This window comes from Microplitis demolitor, chromosome 9, assembly GCF_026212275.2.
Source record: "Microplitis demolitor isolate Queensland-Clemson2020A chromosome 9, iyMicDemo2.1a, whole genome shotgun sequence".
Classification (NCBI taxonomy): Eukaryota; Metazoa; Arthropoda; class Insecta; order Hymenoptera; family Braconidae; genus Microplitis; species Microplitis demolitor.
Genome location: NC_068553.1, coordinates 9,470,929 through 9,488,859, shown reverse-complemented (window position 1 = coordinate 9,488,859; position 17,931 = coordinate 9,470,929). Strand labels below are relative to the sequence as shown.

Sequence of the window (17,931 nt, the reverse complement as noted above, 5' to 3'; positions counted from 1 at the left end):
ATCTTATTTGGAATTATTTGGGAAATCTGAATTATTTCATATTGTATCAAATCATAAAATTATAATTCGAAATAATTCAAAATAATTTAAAATACTCGACTTCGAATCATTTTAAATTATAAAAATATAATTCGAAATCATTTTAAGTAATTTGAAATACTCAACTTCGAATTATTTTAAATTAAAAAAATATAATTAGAAATAATTTAAAATGATTAAAAACTAGCGACTTCAAATTTTTTTAAATTATAAAAATATAATTTGAAATGATTCAAAATAATTTGTAATTCCCGATTTCGAATAAATTTAAATTATGAAATTTTATTTGAAATAATTCGAAATGATTCGAATCGTAGTATTCTACTTACTCAAATAATATAGAATTATCACGAATAATTTAAGTTTGGGAATCATTTTAAATTGAATTTAATAATAAAATAATGTCGCATATTCCTGGTTCCCCAAATAATTTAAAATTATTTGGAATAATTTAAGTTTGGAAATCATTTTGAATTGAATTTAATGATAAAATAATGTCGTATATTCCTGATTCCCCAGATAATTTAAAATTATTTCGAATAATTCTAATTTGGAAATCATTTTAAATTGAATTTCATAATAAAATAATGTAATTTCTGGATCCTCTGGAAATCCGAAATGATTTCATCTTTTGAATCATTCTTAACTAAATCGAATGAGATAATAACATCGTATATTTCTGGATCCTTAGGTAATTTGGAACGATTTGAAATGATCTGAATTCTTGAGTCATTTCAGATTGAATTGAATGAAAAAATAATATTGCATGATGCTCAAATGATTTAAAATTATTTAATCTCTCAAATTAGTTTATTTTAAATAGAATTATTAAATAAAAACAGGAAATCATACATGAACTTTTAAAATGTATTTTTATAGATTTATGGTTTCATCTATATATAAAGAATTCTCAGTCTTATCCTCTGCATCATCTTCTGAATCATCATGAGCCGAGGAGTTATAATATCTATCTCCGGCTGCATTCTCAAATTCTTCATTACCACTTTCTGAATCAGGATCATTATTAACTCCGTTGTTCTCGTTTTCTATTTCATTAATTGATCGTGGAATCGTAACTTGACTCTCAGCCTCATTGTTTTCTTTATCGTTTATATTTATCTTTTCCACTTTTTTTTCTTTAACAGCTTCTGGATCCGATGCTTTTTTTACACTGGCAATAAATCTTGATAAATAAGTGTATAATTTTTTAAATTCATCGTCTCGCTCTAGTAGCTCAAAAATTGTCATGTACGGTGATTTATCAAGATAATACTTGTAAAAGTCTAAAGAAAACATGAATAAATTTATTAATAGATGCTAACGAGCACATTCATAGAAATAAATTATAACGGAACTACATATTTTTAATATAATTATTGTTATTGCACAGTTGAAGATTTTGTATTATTCTGTATAAAAATTCAAAGCTTAAATATTTTGAGTCATTTATTTGACACCATTAAGTGTAAACGTAACTAAAGTTGAATGTGTAATCTGATCTCATTAAGTTTTAAATTTGTACTATTGTTTGACACAAGCATAATGTGTTAAATTAACACAAGAAATTGAGCGGACCGTTTGGGATATGTGATTTGCGATAAATTTAACACATTTTTTTCAACTGTGTACTAATATTGTCAAATTGCTAAAAATAATGAAACTAAAACAAAATAATAATAATAATAATAATTATAATAATAATAAATAGAGATCGAAAGATGTCGAGTCAAATAATTATTACAGTACAGGAGTCTTAGAGAAACGATGACTGCTTCAACCAATGGCTTTAAAATAAAAATTATGAATTGGTTCGAAATTTTTAAACGCTTGCTCAGAAGGGGTTTAATCACAGAAACTGTGTACCAAATTTAAAATCATATTATTCGAAATTTGTAAAGTTTTAACTACTTTAACCCAAAAATTTATATTTTTGTATACATATACAAATATTCTTGAAGGTGATCAGAAGACAGTCCTTACCAGCTCTTGTTCAGATCAATCATTTTGCTATCACTTTTTTTGCAAATCGAGTAACTGAGCTTAACTGAAGCTCAAAATAAGCCTCTTATTATCCCCCACAAAAAAATATGCATTTGTATGGAAAAATATTAATGATCGTTATGGCAAAATGTTTATAAATTTACAGCTTAAAATCTATAAATAAAAAAATGTTTAATGATTTAAAATTTCTTACACTGTTTCTACGATTCATCCTTTTCAAAACTAGGTTTCAATGACCTTGACTCAATAAAAAGTTTTTTTTTTTACATTTTTTTATTTTTTTTCAAAACACAAGAATTTATTTTTATTATATTCACTTGTCTTATTCGTTTTGCATATTTCAGATTTAAACAAACTACAAACAAGAACTATTATTTAATTAAAAAACGGAAAACAAAAAATATTAAAAAGTTTTAGTGTTTATTGAAATATTTTGAAATTTTCAGTCAGAATATTTATCTGAACTAGGATCCTTAATTATTTATTCATGTTTACTTTTAAAATAAGCCGTCCCTCTGACTTAGCTGCACAACAGGCCGCATAACGGGAGATGGTTGAAGAATAAAATAAAATAAATTACAAAGCACAGATGAAAGAATATCTAAGAATAAAAACTCATGGTGTGAGGCAACAAAATATAAATAAATTAAAAAACTCAATATATGAGGAAAAAGCAATTCATTTAAAAAAATTACTACTTTAAAAAAGGAAATACCTCTCATTTCAAGCAGTGAACGCTGATCTAATTTTTTTGGCCGATCACCGTCTGAAGGTTTCCTTCGAGAGTGATTTCCGGTTATAGTACTTGTAACTAAATTATCGGGACCAAAAATAAAAATAGCTACCGAGTTTACAAATAAAGAGCATTTTTTTTCTAACATAGCTGCGTCGAATAAGTTTTTTGGCATCCATCGATCGTTTCCAATGTACACCTGTAAATATTGTTCTTTTATTTTTAGTTTTATCATCTTCATATTCTACATATATAAGTAGTAAAAGATATTTACTTATAACGTTGAAAAATAAAAAAAGGCCGGTGTTATTTGTTATGTGATGTTGCGATACAATGAAGGGAAAGTTAAAAATTGACATCACATGAAGAAAATATATCAGGGGACACGGTAGTGTCTCGCGCCAAGTACACGTTCAAATCAAACACATGTATATGTGTGAAGTGTCATGGCGCGAGCCTACCGTGTCTCTATACCGTAGACAGAACGGTATTTAGCTCCAAATTTTAAAAACTTTTTTAAATAAAAAAATTTCTCAAAAATTCCTTTTCCAGTCGAAAGATGATTGATTGTTCGTCATAAAATTATGAAACTTTACCCATTTTAGTTATAAGAACTAATTTAAATAATTAAATTAGGCCAGCATATACTATAGCACCTCCATTTTTAATTATTTTACAAATTTTTTCATGCGAAAAGGGCACTGCCAGAGAATAAACAGTTGTAAGAAGTGCCATGATTCATATAAAATAATCAGGAGACACATAAATTTTTCTATAGCAATGATTAGTTTTTTCGCCACCAGTGGAGCTTCAGTCTGTATTTTTTACTATAGTTTCATGTGAAATTTACCCTGGTAGTCACCTTGACCGCATGTTAACTTCCCGAATAGCCACTTTAGCTTGAAATTGGCTGTAATTTGATTTGACATCAGTTTGAAATTTCCTGAAATTTGCTGCCCAAATTCGTCGACAATTTGACAATAAAAGTTAGAAAGAAAAATTTGTGGTTAATTTTTGCTCAATTTACAGGTAACTTTTTGCTAGATAAAGAAGTCAGTAACGTTCGTTTTTACCATTTCAGAAGATAAGTAAATTTATGCATAGAATTGTCTACAACTTTACGGTAAAAAAATACTTTAGAATTTTTCAAGTCAAATTAACAATAAATTGACATAAAATTTGCCTGAAAATTGACGACAACTTTTTTCTTGTCGATTTTTGACGAAAAATTTAAGGAAACTTTTGTTAGTAACTTTTGTTATGGCAAACTGTGCTATTAGAGTCAGTAAGATTTAGCATAGTAAATATAGTGAATATCCTAATGACCACTTTAGTTTGAAATTGAATGTAATTTGAAATTTTAAAATTACAAAAGTTTGCTGTCCGAAATTGCCAACAAACTGACAGCAAAACGAGAATAAAAATTTCCTTGAATTTTTCGTCAAATGTCTGTCAACTTTCGGTGTTTTTTGTTACTGACGTCAGCTTGTATACAAGCTATTTATGTTTTTCAAGTTTACTAATTGATTGACAGGTGGAGGCACTTGAGGCCATTGAGGATGTAACCGTTTCCTTGAATTTTTTGTAATATATCCGTCAACTTCGGGCTTTTCCGTTTTTGACCACAATTACTATACAACTTTTGTAGTGAATTTGCATTCCAATTTGGTTAGTAAATTTACGGCAAATTTTACAGCAAGTTGTACACAAATTTTCGAGCTGTGTCAAGATTTCGAATGTTAGCGGCAACCCAGGAATCCAGATTTTTAGCGAAGAAATTGAAATTGAAATGAAACTTTAAATATCTTAATGACGTAAAATATATATAAAAAGTATTAGTTTATCTTGTTAGCTCTCTTATACGTAAAATAGCTTATAAATTTGACGGAAAATAAAAACTTATATATAACTTTAAGTTTATGTGTAATTTTATGTGTGAGAGAGCCTACAGTTGGAATGAAATTTTTTATAGATCAGGAGACACGGTAGGGTCTCGCGCCAAGTACACGTTTAAACACATGTATATGTGTGAAGTGTCATGGCGCGAGCTACCGTACTACTATAAACCGTAGACAGAGTGGTTTTTGGCTCATTCTAGCACTCATTTTTATAAACTTTTTTAAAATAGTAAATTTTCAAAAAATTCTTTCTATATTCAAAAGATAATTGATTGTTCGTCTTAAAATTATGAAACTTTATTCATTTTAGTTATGAGAACTAATTTAAATATTGAAATTAGGCCAGCATATACTATAGCACCTCCAATTTAGACGTTTTTAAAATTTTTTCATGCAAAAAGGGCACTGCCAGAGAATAAAAAGTCATAAGAAGTGCCATGATGCAGTAAAACATTGAAATTTTATTATAGCAATGATTCATTTATGCGCCACCAGCGGTGCTTTAGTCTTTATTTTTTACTATAGTTTCATATGCAAATTTTTTATGAGCATAAATAAATTCGTTTCATAATCATAAAATTTTATGAAAAATTTAAGGAAAATCAGGTTTTGTAAGTAAACTTTTGCTCAAGCAAATTGTGCTATTAGGGTTAGTTGACGTCTGCCGTAACTGCCCTAACAGTCACTCCAGATTGAAATCGACAGTAATTTGACAGTTGAAATTACCGAAATTTGCCGCCCGCATCTGCCGACAATTTGATAGCAAAAGTTGAAAAAAAAAAATTAGCGGTTAATTTTTTTTTTTATTTAGAGGTTACTTTTTTGGCTAGAAAAAAACCCTAGGTAGAGTTCCTATGAAATTGTTGTCAAATGTCGTCAACTTCGGGCTATTCCGTTTTTGACGAGAATTTGCATACTACTTGCTATACAATTTGACGTAAATTTACTACCCGAATTCGAATGCAAATTCATTTTAAAAGTCGTATACGAATTATCGTCAAAAACGGAAAAGTCCGAATTTGACAGACATTTGACAAAAATTTGATGGGAACTTTTATTAGGGTTTTTTTCTAGTAAAAAAAAGTAACCTCTAAATTAAAAAAAAAATTAACCGCTAATTTTATTTTCAAGTTTTGCTATCAAATTGTCGGCCAATTCAAGCAGCACATTTTGATAATTTCAATTGTTAAATTACTGTCAGTTTTAATCTAAAGTGGCTTTTAGCGTAATTTCATACATCTAACAACATTGTCGCGCTACCTGTCAATACCTTATTGGCGAAATTTGGAAATCAGGTTTTTAATCAATGGAAACAAATAAATATTTTTTAAGTTAATTTTTTAACGGAAGATTGAATATCATTATACAAAAACAAAATATCATTATACAAAAAAAAAAATATTATTTATTGAAGACTACTAATGGAAATTCTAGTTTTTTAATTACATTTTTGTTATAAATAAATTACTGTTTTATTTGTTTTCACCAACAATCACCGACAAACGGTTTCCTAGCAATTTAAATGAAAAAATAAAAAAAATATCGAAATAGAGGGGTTCAATGAAAAAAATTAAAGGTTAATTTTTATTTACTTTTTCATAATTAAGCAATTAACCCTCAAACAACTTTGATAGGTCAACATTGATCGACAAACGACCAACAAACGATTGCAATTGAAATAAATCGGATCGGTTTATATTGAGTTGGTATATAATGAGGAGTTAAGTTGGAGCTCAAATATACAACTTCATTAAGCGACTTCTGATAATATTCACAATCAACACGACAAAAAGAAAACAAATCCTACCAAAAACAGATTCTCTGTGTAACATCGCGCCAAGTACACGTTTAAAATTTTTTACAGATAAGAAAAAATTATTTTTTACAAAAAAAATAAATCAAATCGTAAAAAAATACCAAGTACCTAGCATGATGCAAAATCATAACAAACATTTTCATAAAATTTCAAAAAAAAATTGTATAACAAAATTTCAATGTACTTGGTGTGTTTACAAAAGAGTAAAAAAAAACATGTTCGATTTTATTAGAAATTAATTTTGCTTGAGTACATGTAGTAACGCACACTAAGTACATTGAAATTTTGTTATACAATTTTTTTTTGAAATTTTATGAAAATGTTTGTTATGATTTTGCATCATACTAGGTACTTGGTATTTTTTCGATTTGATTTATTTTTTTTGTAAAAAATAATTTTTTCTTATCTGTAAAAAATTTTAAACGTGTACTTGGCGCGATGTTATACAGAGAATCTGTTTTTGGTAGGATTATAAATATTCAATGAATTGATCCCATAAAATCAATATTATTTTTATTAATACGAATATACATAGTTTACCAAAACAAGTAAATTAAATAAAAATTTTGTACGTGTTACTGAAAATTATCAGTTTCATTTATTACACCGACTTATATGCAAATAAACAAAATTTTCTATTTATCTTGATTTATAATAAAAAAAAATATGGGCAACGCAGACCAGCAAAAATTTTTGCTCAGCAGACCAGCCTCAAAACTTTCCGCCGTTTTCAAGCTCAAACAAGTTACGTTTTATGATAAAGTTTGAAATTCAAGAATCGAAAAAAATTAATGAACAAGCGTTTTTTTCAATTTTTATTCACAATTATGTTCGACAAAATTATAGTATTAAGGCAGGAATCAATGTAAACGATTGAAATAAGGATTTTAATCAGTTTTGAATCAGATCAGAGCGTTAACATATTTGATATCCGAGGAAAATGCTAAAAAACCCTGTTTTTTCCAATTTTTTTGTTGATAATTTCATTTAAACTAAAGAACGTATTGCAAAACATTATATGGTGATAGAGAGAGAACATAAAAAAGAAGAGCTGGTATGATTTTTGGACTACTAGATAAATTATGGTCTAAATTATCCGGGAAAAACAAGTTAAATTGTTATTTTTTTAACTTTTTAACGCCCATATCTTTTAAAGTAATTAACAATTTTGACGTTTAATGTGGCAACTGACGCATTCTTTTAAATTCTAGAGCTGCCTACATTTAAGAATTAATTTAATACTAATAAATAAGCATTTTGTTTATGGTGCCAATAATTATATTAAATTACTTACTTTTTCTTCTGTTTCATTAATATAGCCTATTTCGAATTTTGGCACAGGTGGAAGCCCTTGCGCTTTTCTCATCTCACCTGTGGAATAATTAAGTTTTTCAGTGAAAAAGTTTGGTTTATGACATATTTCGCTCGCGATCGCATCCGTTGCCATATGAGACTCGAAAATAAAAATAAATCAGCTTTTTTGGGTCACCCTAATATATCTATACACACACACACACACACACATATATATATTATAACGACAAAAAAAATTATTAATTCCGCGCTACAAACTTCGTTCTCTGTCCTTAGCATCCAGTCTCAAGACTATCAGGGCGCCAGGTAATTTTTATCACTGGAATCACCAAACCAGTAAATCTTAAGGATTAGATAAAATTTTTGATCTGTGGAACTATCTCAAAACCACGCATAAATAAAACTGGATAATTTTTGACCTGTGGAATTATCACCAAAACCACGCAACTAAATAAAAACTAAAACTTAACAAAATGCTCAGAACTTATAAGCAAAAACAAAAACAGAGACTGGGAAAACTAAGAACAGAGTTACGGTATGCCATGGTGTCGCTCAGTGTGTAGGTTTATGGAGAGAGGGAGTGGTCCGGGTAACATCATTCCAAATTCATGTAGATTATCAGTGAATTTGCAATTTTTTATTAAACAACAAATAATCTAAAATCTCCATTTAACAATTAACAAAATACTGTAGCTTCGTACGAACGATTCTTTTTTATAACAAAATACTAAATCTAATGATAATGAAATTAATCTTAACAAAAAGGTAAATCGACATCTAAATAAATTAATTAATTACGAAAGCTAATTAACAATCAACTAGTATTCAGTAACCTGGAACAATAACTTATAAAACCGATATTCTAGAACATTCGCTTTTAACAAAACTCATAAAACTAACGTACATGGGTCTAATATTGACGTCAATTAGACGACAATTGCTTTAATAATTAAACATATTTCTTATAATTATTTGTAAAATAATAGTAACAATAAATCGTGAACATGACTCTAAACTGTACCAATATTCTCATAATTCTCTCAGTTCTTAAATATTTTCTTTAATTACAACAGTAGCATCGTATCTCAAGACTCTGACTCGAACTCAATTAATTATTGATAATTATAATAATTATTTCATACCTGATTACTGATGAATAAAATATCGAGTAACGTCTTACACTGTTTTAAATAATACTTCTATAACAATACTCAATCTGTAGCCTTCCGCAATGCCATGAACTGTAACGCCATTTCTGGACACGTCTGCTCGCTTCGAGCGACCAGAGCTGAATGCTCACGTCCGTACTCTTCGAAGGTCTCCCTTCGACTCCCCTTTTCTCAATCATCAAAATCCAAAACCAAATCTTATCATTATCTATAACTGACCTCTATATCCTAAATCCATAAACCAATTCCCAAACTCTACCATATCGATAACTGGAGGCTTATACCTCACCAAACGTACTCACTAAACCTGACTTTGAGTATGGATATCCTTGGTAGTTGCTCTCCTGGAACAGACTTCAGCTGGGATCGTAAAACTTAAAACTAAGTGACCTATGACTTCCTCAGCGGTACAAGTGGTCATGACTTGTCCTCTGAGGCCTGTCAGACAAAAGCAATTAAAAGTGACCAAACGGCTTCCACAACAGCAACGGTCACAATATTACTGTTGAGGCCTGCCAAACCAAAACTCAAAACTGATCCCAATCTGCATCCATCAGATTCCTTTTATACTGGAGCGCTAGCATTTCAGCTAGACCTCTGCAATCTACCAAGAAGTCTCATAGGGATAGAACTAGGTTCTATCATCAGATGATACCGGGTGACTAATTCAAGTCCCGCTCCACGGTAACACTGACTTCTCCACATACTCAAAATTCCAAACTGTAAACTAAACTCAAACTTTATCATTATCTCAAACTTTAAATCTCAAACAATATCCCATACTAAATTCCCATCATTCTGATTCTAAGTCTTTACTATAATTTTTCTTAACAAAACCCATAACTGTAGCTAAACGTTACTCCATATTTAATTCTTAAACTATAACTTAAATCGAAAATCTGTATAAAAATCGTTAATACCTGCACGCTAAATTCTAAGTCTTGAGTTACCATGCTCGTAAATACAGTAAAAATCAGTTGGTTTACAGTTTTAATCAAACCTATGCAGGTTTTTGCAAATTTGCCTGTAACTTTCGGTTCCACAACCTCTCATAACTCCACTTGGCTAAAGCCACTGTAAGTACGACGCCGTAGCGAGGTACAAAATACCTTTTTTTTCTTTTAACTGTAGCGTGAATCTTAAATCATCTAATCATAGTCCGATAGCGCCAATGTCATTGCCATTTCTGTAACCAGGGTACGGAGTCTTAATATGGTCGACCGCGGTTAGGCGACCGCTCGTCTTCCCGATGTCTGGGAGCCTTCCTCAACTGCTCCCGAGGAACATTCCCTCCGTACTCCTTCTTGTACGGTCCCATCGCCTTCCACTTTTCTCCACAACTGGGACACGTACGGGCTGTATAATTCGCTCTGCCGCACATCTGGCAAAAGGTCTTCCTTGCTTCTGGGCATGCGCTGAAAGGATGCCCTTCTTTACGGCAGTTCCAACAAAGACGTGGCTTGCCCATCCACGTAAACTGCTTCCTCTTGATCTCGTCTGCTGGAGCCGCATTCTCTCGACCTGGAGCTGATGTTGTACTGTGTGCCGGTTCTCGGGCACGCTGGAGCCTGTCCTGCACCGATGTTTTCCCCAGTGGTGTCTTTGGTGGGGTCGGTGCAGCTGATCGCGCCGCTTCTCGCTCCCGAATCTTCTTGTTCCAATCCAGTAAGGATTGAGATTGTGGTCTTGGTGGTGACTTGGGTCGACCCTTACTGGATTCGGAGGTTTGAGCTGGTGGTGCCTCCTTGATGACTGGAGTAGTGCTCGGTGGTGTCGAGGTGGACGACACTACCTTCTTTCCGGTTCCTAAGGTGGCTGAAACCGCTTCCTGTACCACCTCCATAGGTGTCTGTAGCGTAATCTCCGGTTTTGTCTGAGTACTAGAACTACGTAAGGTCAACGGCTGGACCTGTACTCCAAAATCTCGAGTGGCATCCACGTCTCGGATGTCACTCGTAGTGGACCGCTTAAACTTCACTCCAGATAGCTTCTGGAGCGGACAACCTATATCCCTGGGGTGGCTCATACGAACGGCCACTTTCCCCAGTGCCTTGAGCAGACCAGGCTTGAAATAGTCAAGCCACCTCAAATGCTTGACGTATGGGCGGATGGGGTTCCATAGGGTGTTCTCATCGAGCCTCATGGGAAGCTCTCCGGGTAGACCCTCGTACAAGCTGTCGGTCTCCGTGCCTGTATCGCTGGCGTAATCCTCCTGATTAGCCTCCCACTCCTTGCTGTAGCCTGATGCCCCCTGGTTTTCTGGCATCTCTCCCTGGGAGGGATTACTCGCTTCTTCGTCTCCCAAAGGCATCTCTGGCATTGTCGTAGCCGTCGATACTTCGTCGTCGTCGGCGGACAAGTCGATGAGCAGGACCTCTTCGAGGCCATCCATCTCCTCCTGCAAATTTCTTTGGTCTTGTCCCGACATACTGTAACTGTACTCAAAATCTGAAACAAACAACTTATTAAGTTCTGTAGCCTTTAACGTATCATAACTGTAGCAAGAAAGAGACAGAAGGAAAGTCAGATAGCAGGTATACAAGGTTTTAAGTGTTGAATAGAAAATCTTCCGATTACTCGGCCTGCTAAATCACTCAGCTCATATATCGTGCGTGATATTTTCCTTGATACAGTGAATGGACCACTAAACTTATCACTCAGCTTGGCTGATACATGTTTAGACCCACTAGACAATGAGAAATGTCTTTTCCACACTAGGTCTGCTTCTTGATATTCACGATCTCGGTGTCGTTGATTGTAATAATGAGCTTGCTTCTGGAATGCTGTATCTAGCGCGTGGACGATGCTTTTCCGCAGGTTGTTTAGCTGTCGCATCCTTGCTTGCCACTCCTGGAGTGGACCATGTATTAATTCTGGTTCCCCTTCCACCTCCTGTCGAAGTGAACCTGTAGCTGACAATTCTCTTCCTGTGTTCAGGAAAGCTGGACTCGTTTGAATGTAACTGTGCTGCGCTGTATTGTGGGCAAAGCGAAATTGTGGTAAATATTTGTCCCACTCCCGATGATTTTCGTCGATGAATGCTGTTATCATCGTCTTGAGCACTCGATTAACTCGTTCAACTGGATCTGCTTGTGGGTGGTATGGTGGTGTTGTCATATGCCGAAATCCCACTCGCTCTGCTAGAGATCTGATGTCTCTGTTTACAAACTCTGTACCGTTATCTGTCAAAAGGACTTGAGATTTACCCCATCTCCAAATGACTAATTCTTCTAGAGCTTCACTTATCGCTGTACCTGTGGCTCGCCTAAGTGGTCGTAATTCAATCCACTTAGTATACAAGTCCTGTATTACCAATAGATAGGCATGTCCTTTCATACTCTTTGGTAATGGACCCATAATGTCTGTAGCGATCATTGACCATGGCTCCTCTACTTTCTTTTTACCCATGAAGCCTGCAGGTGGTGCTTGTTCCACTTTGGTGCGCTGACGAGTTTCACAACATCGAACAAATTTCACCACGTCCTGGAACATATTTGGCCAATAATAATTCACTGCAAGTCGTCTGTAAGTCTTGTCAACTCCTAGGTGTCCGGCTTCGGGTGTAGCGTGACACTCGGTGATGACTCGCTGATGGAACGCCCGTCTCACGACTAATTTCCATGCGTTGCGGTCTTCTAATTCAGCTTCCACCAAATTAGATGGCTTGTGATAGTATAAGTTTTCTCCACCTACTCGCCAACCTGGAAATTTACCGGGTCTTCGTTGTACGTCTCTTATTCTCCTATTGTACCAACTGTCCATATCATCTGCGATGACAGCTAGAGCTTCTTCCTGATCTTCTGGAATTCTTGATAACGCGTCTGGAACGTGATGTAGTGCGCCTTTACGATGAGTAATCGTAAACCGATACTCCATCAACTCTAATGCCCATCTGGCAAGTCTACCTGTTGGGTTTTTCAAATTATGTAACCAACGTAGACTGCTGTGATCTGTAACTACTGTAAACTCGTATCCCTCTAAGTAACACCTGAACTTACGAATTGACCAGATGACTGCAAGACATTCTTGCTCTGTAACGGTGTACTTACGCTCGGCGTCAGTTAGTGATCGGCTTGCATACGCAATGACGCGTTCTTGACCATCGATGACTTGTGTCAAGGCAGCACCGAGTCCTACTGAACTCGCATCAGTCTGTAGCGTAAACGGCAGCTTGAAATCTGGACATGCTAGTACTGGAGCAGAGGTGAGATTCTCCTTCAGAGTTATCATAGCCATGTCCTGCTCTGTATCCCACTCCCAAAGTTGATTTTTCTTCAGCAACTTTGTGAGAGATGACGCGATAGTTGCAAACTCAGGAATGAATCGTCGATACCACGACGCCATTCCCAAGAATCTTCTCAGCTGTTTGATGTTACGAGGGGCTGGGAATTCTCGCACAGCTGAAGTCTTCTCTGGATCGATCTGTAGTCCTTCTGAATTCACGATGAATCCTAAGTAGCGAACCTCTGAGCAGCAAAATTCGCTCTTCTCCCGGTTGATTGTTAATCCGGCTTGCTGTAACTTGTCTAATACTTTCTGTAGCCATATCAGGTGTTCCTCGTATGTCTCCGTCACGATAATAATGTCATCGAGGTATATGAACACGTATGAATACATTTCTGGACCAATTAGTTGATCAATCATACGCTGGAATGTTGCTGGAGCGTTTGTTAGGCCAAAAGGCATTCTTTTAAACTGGAACAGTCCACTACCAGGCACTACAAAAGCAGTTTTTGGTCTTGCTCGTTCGGTAAGCGGTATCTGGAAATAAGCTTGACTTAAATCGAGAGTTGTGATGTATCTGGCTCGTCTTAGTTGATCCAGTATGCTTGTCATATTAGGGATCGGATAGGCATCTTTTACTGTAACTGCATTTAATTTTCGGTAGTCAATGCAGAACCGCCATTTCCCATTTGGCTTCTTCACCATAACTACTGGACTAGACCACTCACTGTGGGATACCTCAATGATATCCTCGTCTAGCATCTTGTCAACTTCTTTCCATATAGCTTCCAGGAGTATTGGCGTGACGTTGTACGGTTTTTGTTTGACTGGTGGATTGTCTCCGACGTCAATGTCATGCTCTGCCAATTTGGTAGCTCCTAGTTTTCCTGGAGGACGAATATTTTTATCCAGGAATGTCTGTAGCGTGTCTCGCTCTGCTGGGCTTAATGACTGGATTCCACAACAGATAATTGCACACGATGAAGTTGTCTCTGCTGTGAACTGGAACTTGCTGTCAGGTTGTGTTCGTGTGTACCACTTGTTATCAGCAAAATCAATTATCATCTCCATCTTCTTGAGAAAATCCAACCCTAGTACACATGGTTGGGATAGTGATGGCATTAAATATAATTGTGCTGTAGCAGTTTGATTTCCTATCTGTAACTCAACCGTCGTCATTTGATTAACTCGCTGTACGTCTCCGTTCGCGAGTATCACTCGTCGTGTTGATACGGTCTCAGGCGATAAACGTAATTGAGTAACTAGAGCAATTCCCTCAGGTCCTAGAAATGATTTTGAGGCTCCTGAGTCTATCAAAGCTTTCAGTGGATATCCTGCTATCCAAACTGTGATAAAGAAAGCTGTAAGTGACTTTTTGATGTTGTTCTCAAGGGTGTTCTGTAACTTATTACTAAAATACGTCTCGTCGGGTAACGGTGACTCGTTATCTTTGCCTTCGATTGACTGAGTGGAGTCAATCACATCCTGACCGAATTTTATAGTACCATGAATATCTGTAGCGGTGCCGGTCATACCTTGGCAAGTCCTGTCCGACTCTGTACAATCACCTAGTGAGTCTAGAGTCGGTGAATGACTCACTACTTCCCGTTTCCCGGATTGCAGAAAGGACAACTCGCTGTTGTCACTCCGGATGCTCGACACTTGAAGCAAAAGCGTCGTCGAGGGTCAGGACAGTTCCTATGACGACGTCCTCGTCGAGTGCGCCACTAAACTGTACATGCCACTTATGCATCATGTTCAGCAGGGTGGTTGCTCGTATGGGTGCTGGAGCTCGTGGATCGTAGTCCATGTCATTCTCACCCGGAAATTCATAATCTTCAGGCCTTGGCCGTACTGAATGTCTCCCGAATCGACCTCGTGGTGATTGGCGATAATCTGTTGCATTTACATGCAACGTATGCTGCGTGTGTTCGGTTTGTTGACCAAAGTCACGACTGTAGTGTTGATTCTTGGGTATCGTCCCAGTGAATCCTGCTGGTGGATCGTTGTCATTTTCGTTGGTATCTCGTTTTTCTGTATCATCACCACCGGCTGCATTTTCTGTGTCACACAGCAGGTTCAACGGTGATTGAAAATGAAATCTCGAATCTTCATCATCTTCACTGGAGTTCGACCGTTCACCAGGTCTTTTCTGTTTACCTGGATCACTAGACTTCCCTCGTCCGCCCGTCATTTTAGCAAGCACTTTTACCGTGTATAATAAACTACCTTTTCTGATTTAGACAGAGAAATGATAGTAGATAGAAAAATAAGGAAGGACGAAAATACTGTAGCGATGTCTTATGAGACAAAGAAATTTACACTGTAACTACGGGTTAAGGGTACCCGATACTCGAGAGGTAGTAGGCTTAGGCCACCTTTTTTTTTTTTTTTTTTTTCCTCTCTCACTTTTATTACTGTAGCGTTACTGCATACTTGGTATTTACAACTTTTACCTTTTTTTTTTCTGTAGCTGGGTACCAAGAGTGTGAAGGGTAGAGAAAGTTGTAGACAGCAGATAGAAAAGTATTTTTTTTTTTTTTTTTATAATATTCAGCGAGAAATATTTTTAGGTATAATTATTTGGTCTCAAGACTTACCAAAGCCGCTGAAATGTCTTTCTGTTTTACTATAGGCACTCTTTGATTTATTCACAATTAAACTGAGTCTACCGTAAACTATTTTCTGTAGCGTTGACTTAATTGATTTTATTTATTAATTATTAAAAATAATTAATAAATTAGACTGTAACTATTTAACAGTGACTGTTAAATTATTTTGATTAAATGATTTAATAATTGTAAAACAATTAGTAAATCACACTGTAGCTTTTCAACAATTAAACTAATAATTATTGAAGAATAATTATTAACCTAAACTGTAACTGTATGGAATCAGTATAATAAATGAAGAACTCAATTTATTATACTGAACAATTATTCGTAATTAATTAATATTACTATTAATTAATTAATAATTAATTTATTTAATTATCTGTAGCTGAATTGAATATTTAATAACTGTATTAAACGTAATTGACTGGAAAATGGACGCTATTTAAGCACAAAGAACTTTGATAAAATTTTGAAAAACTGCAGACAGGTCTGAAGCGCACGAAAAATCACCAAGGAATGATGGACCATGGATGACTCTATCGGGTGGTGTCGAGATGTTCGTTGTACCCCCAATTATTCTTTTGGGTGTCTGTAATTGGTTATCAGTTTCTACCCGAGCGTCTTAGCCAATTAGGGACTCTCTGAGGCCCTCGTACCCACTACTAGTGTTACCCCACCTAAGGGTAAGTGTGGCTGGCTTGCGTTTCCCCGCCAACTTCCGAGATTTTCTGGAATTGCGAGCCTCTCGCTCTAACTGTAGCAGCACGTGTCGATGTCTTCGACTCTGCACCTCAACCCATAGGGGGTGAGAGGTTTACATGCCTCAACTTGTTGTTTACACTACAACACTATAACTTATAGACGAAGTAACGTCTTAATCCTCTGTAACTCGAGTACTTAACAAAGACTCTTTGTAGTTCTTCGAACTGTAGACGAATATTTTCATCGGCATTCTTTAGCGGATTATTTGAGTGTATTACAATGAGAATTTTGTTTTTACACTCGATACTGAGAATTATGACAGAATCGTTCACTTATGTTTGTCTCTTCGAGACTTTACGATGTACGAAATATGATTCCTTTTATAATCTTATACCCCATGTATGTTATTTTTACTCGACTAACTTAAATAATATTTTAAGCTAGAGATAAAATAAAATAAAATAAAATGAAACAAAATAATATTTTATGATCGGTATTTTTCTTCATATAGACACTAAGAATTAGACAAAGGATATAAGCTAAAAATAAACTGGAATTTATAGTTTTATTTGTACGATTAATAACGACTAATAATCTGTAGCGGAAATTATTTTTCTTAATAATTCCTTAATTCAACAATCAAATAATTCAAATACTTAAGTCACGAATTCTAATAAAAAAAAAATCTAAAACTAAAAACTGCAAATAAATCTACACAAAAATGGATGAATGATGCAAGGCTTTTGGGTGTTGTGGGCCTTTTGTTTTGTCGGGCCCCACGTTAGGCGCCAATTATTATAACGACAAAAAAAATTATTAATTCCGCGCTACAAATTTCGTTCTCTGTCCTCAGCATCCAGTCTCAAGACTATCAGGGCGCCAGGTAATTTTTATCACTGGAATCACCAAACCAGTAAATCTTAAGGATTAGATAAAATTTTTGATCTGTGGAACTATCTCAAAACCACGCATAAATAAAAACTGGATAATTTTTGATCTCTGGAATTATCACCAAAACCACGCAACTAAATAAAAACTAAAACTTAACAAAATGCTCAGAACTTATAAGCAAAAACAAAAACAGAGACTGGGAAAACTAAGAACAGAGTTACGGTATGCCATGGTGTCGCTCAGTGTGTAGGTTTATGGAGAGAGGGAGTGGTCCGGGTTACATCATTCCAAATTCATGTAGATTATCAGTGAATTTGCAATTTTTTATTAAACAACAAATAATCTAAAATCTCCACTTAACAATTAACAAAATACTGTAGCTTCGTACGAACGATTCTTCTTTATAACAAAATACTAAATCTAATGATAATGAAATTAATCTTAACAAAAAGGTAAATCGACATCTAAATAAATTAATTAATTACGAAAGCTAATTAACAATCAACTAGTATTCAGTAACCTTCAGTTA

General features: G+C 34.8%; 1 protein-coding gene across 1 annotated transcript; it reads right to left on the bottom strand.

Annotated features, from left to right (window-relative positions):
- Positions 1–870: 870 nt before the first annotated feature.
- On the bottom strand, positions 871–2,931 carry LOC103576302 (uncharacterized). The gene is made up of 2 exons (XM_053741948.1): positions 2,756–2,931; positions 871–1,322 (listed from the first exon to the last, which is right to left on the bottom strand). The coding sequence occupies exons 1-2, from the start codon at positions 2,919–2,921 to the stop codon at positions 913–915; spliced, it is 576 nt and encodes a 191-aa protein (XP_053597923.1). The 5' UTR covers positions 2,922–2,931; the 3' UTR covers positions 871–912.
- Positions 2,932–17,931: the final 15,000 nt, after the last annotated feature.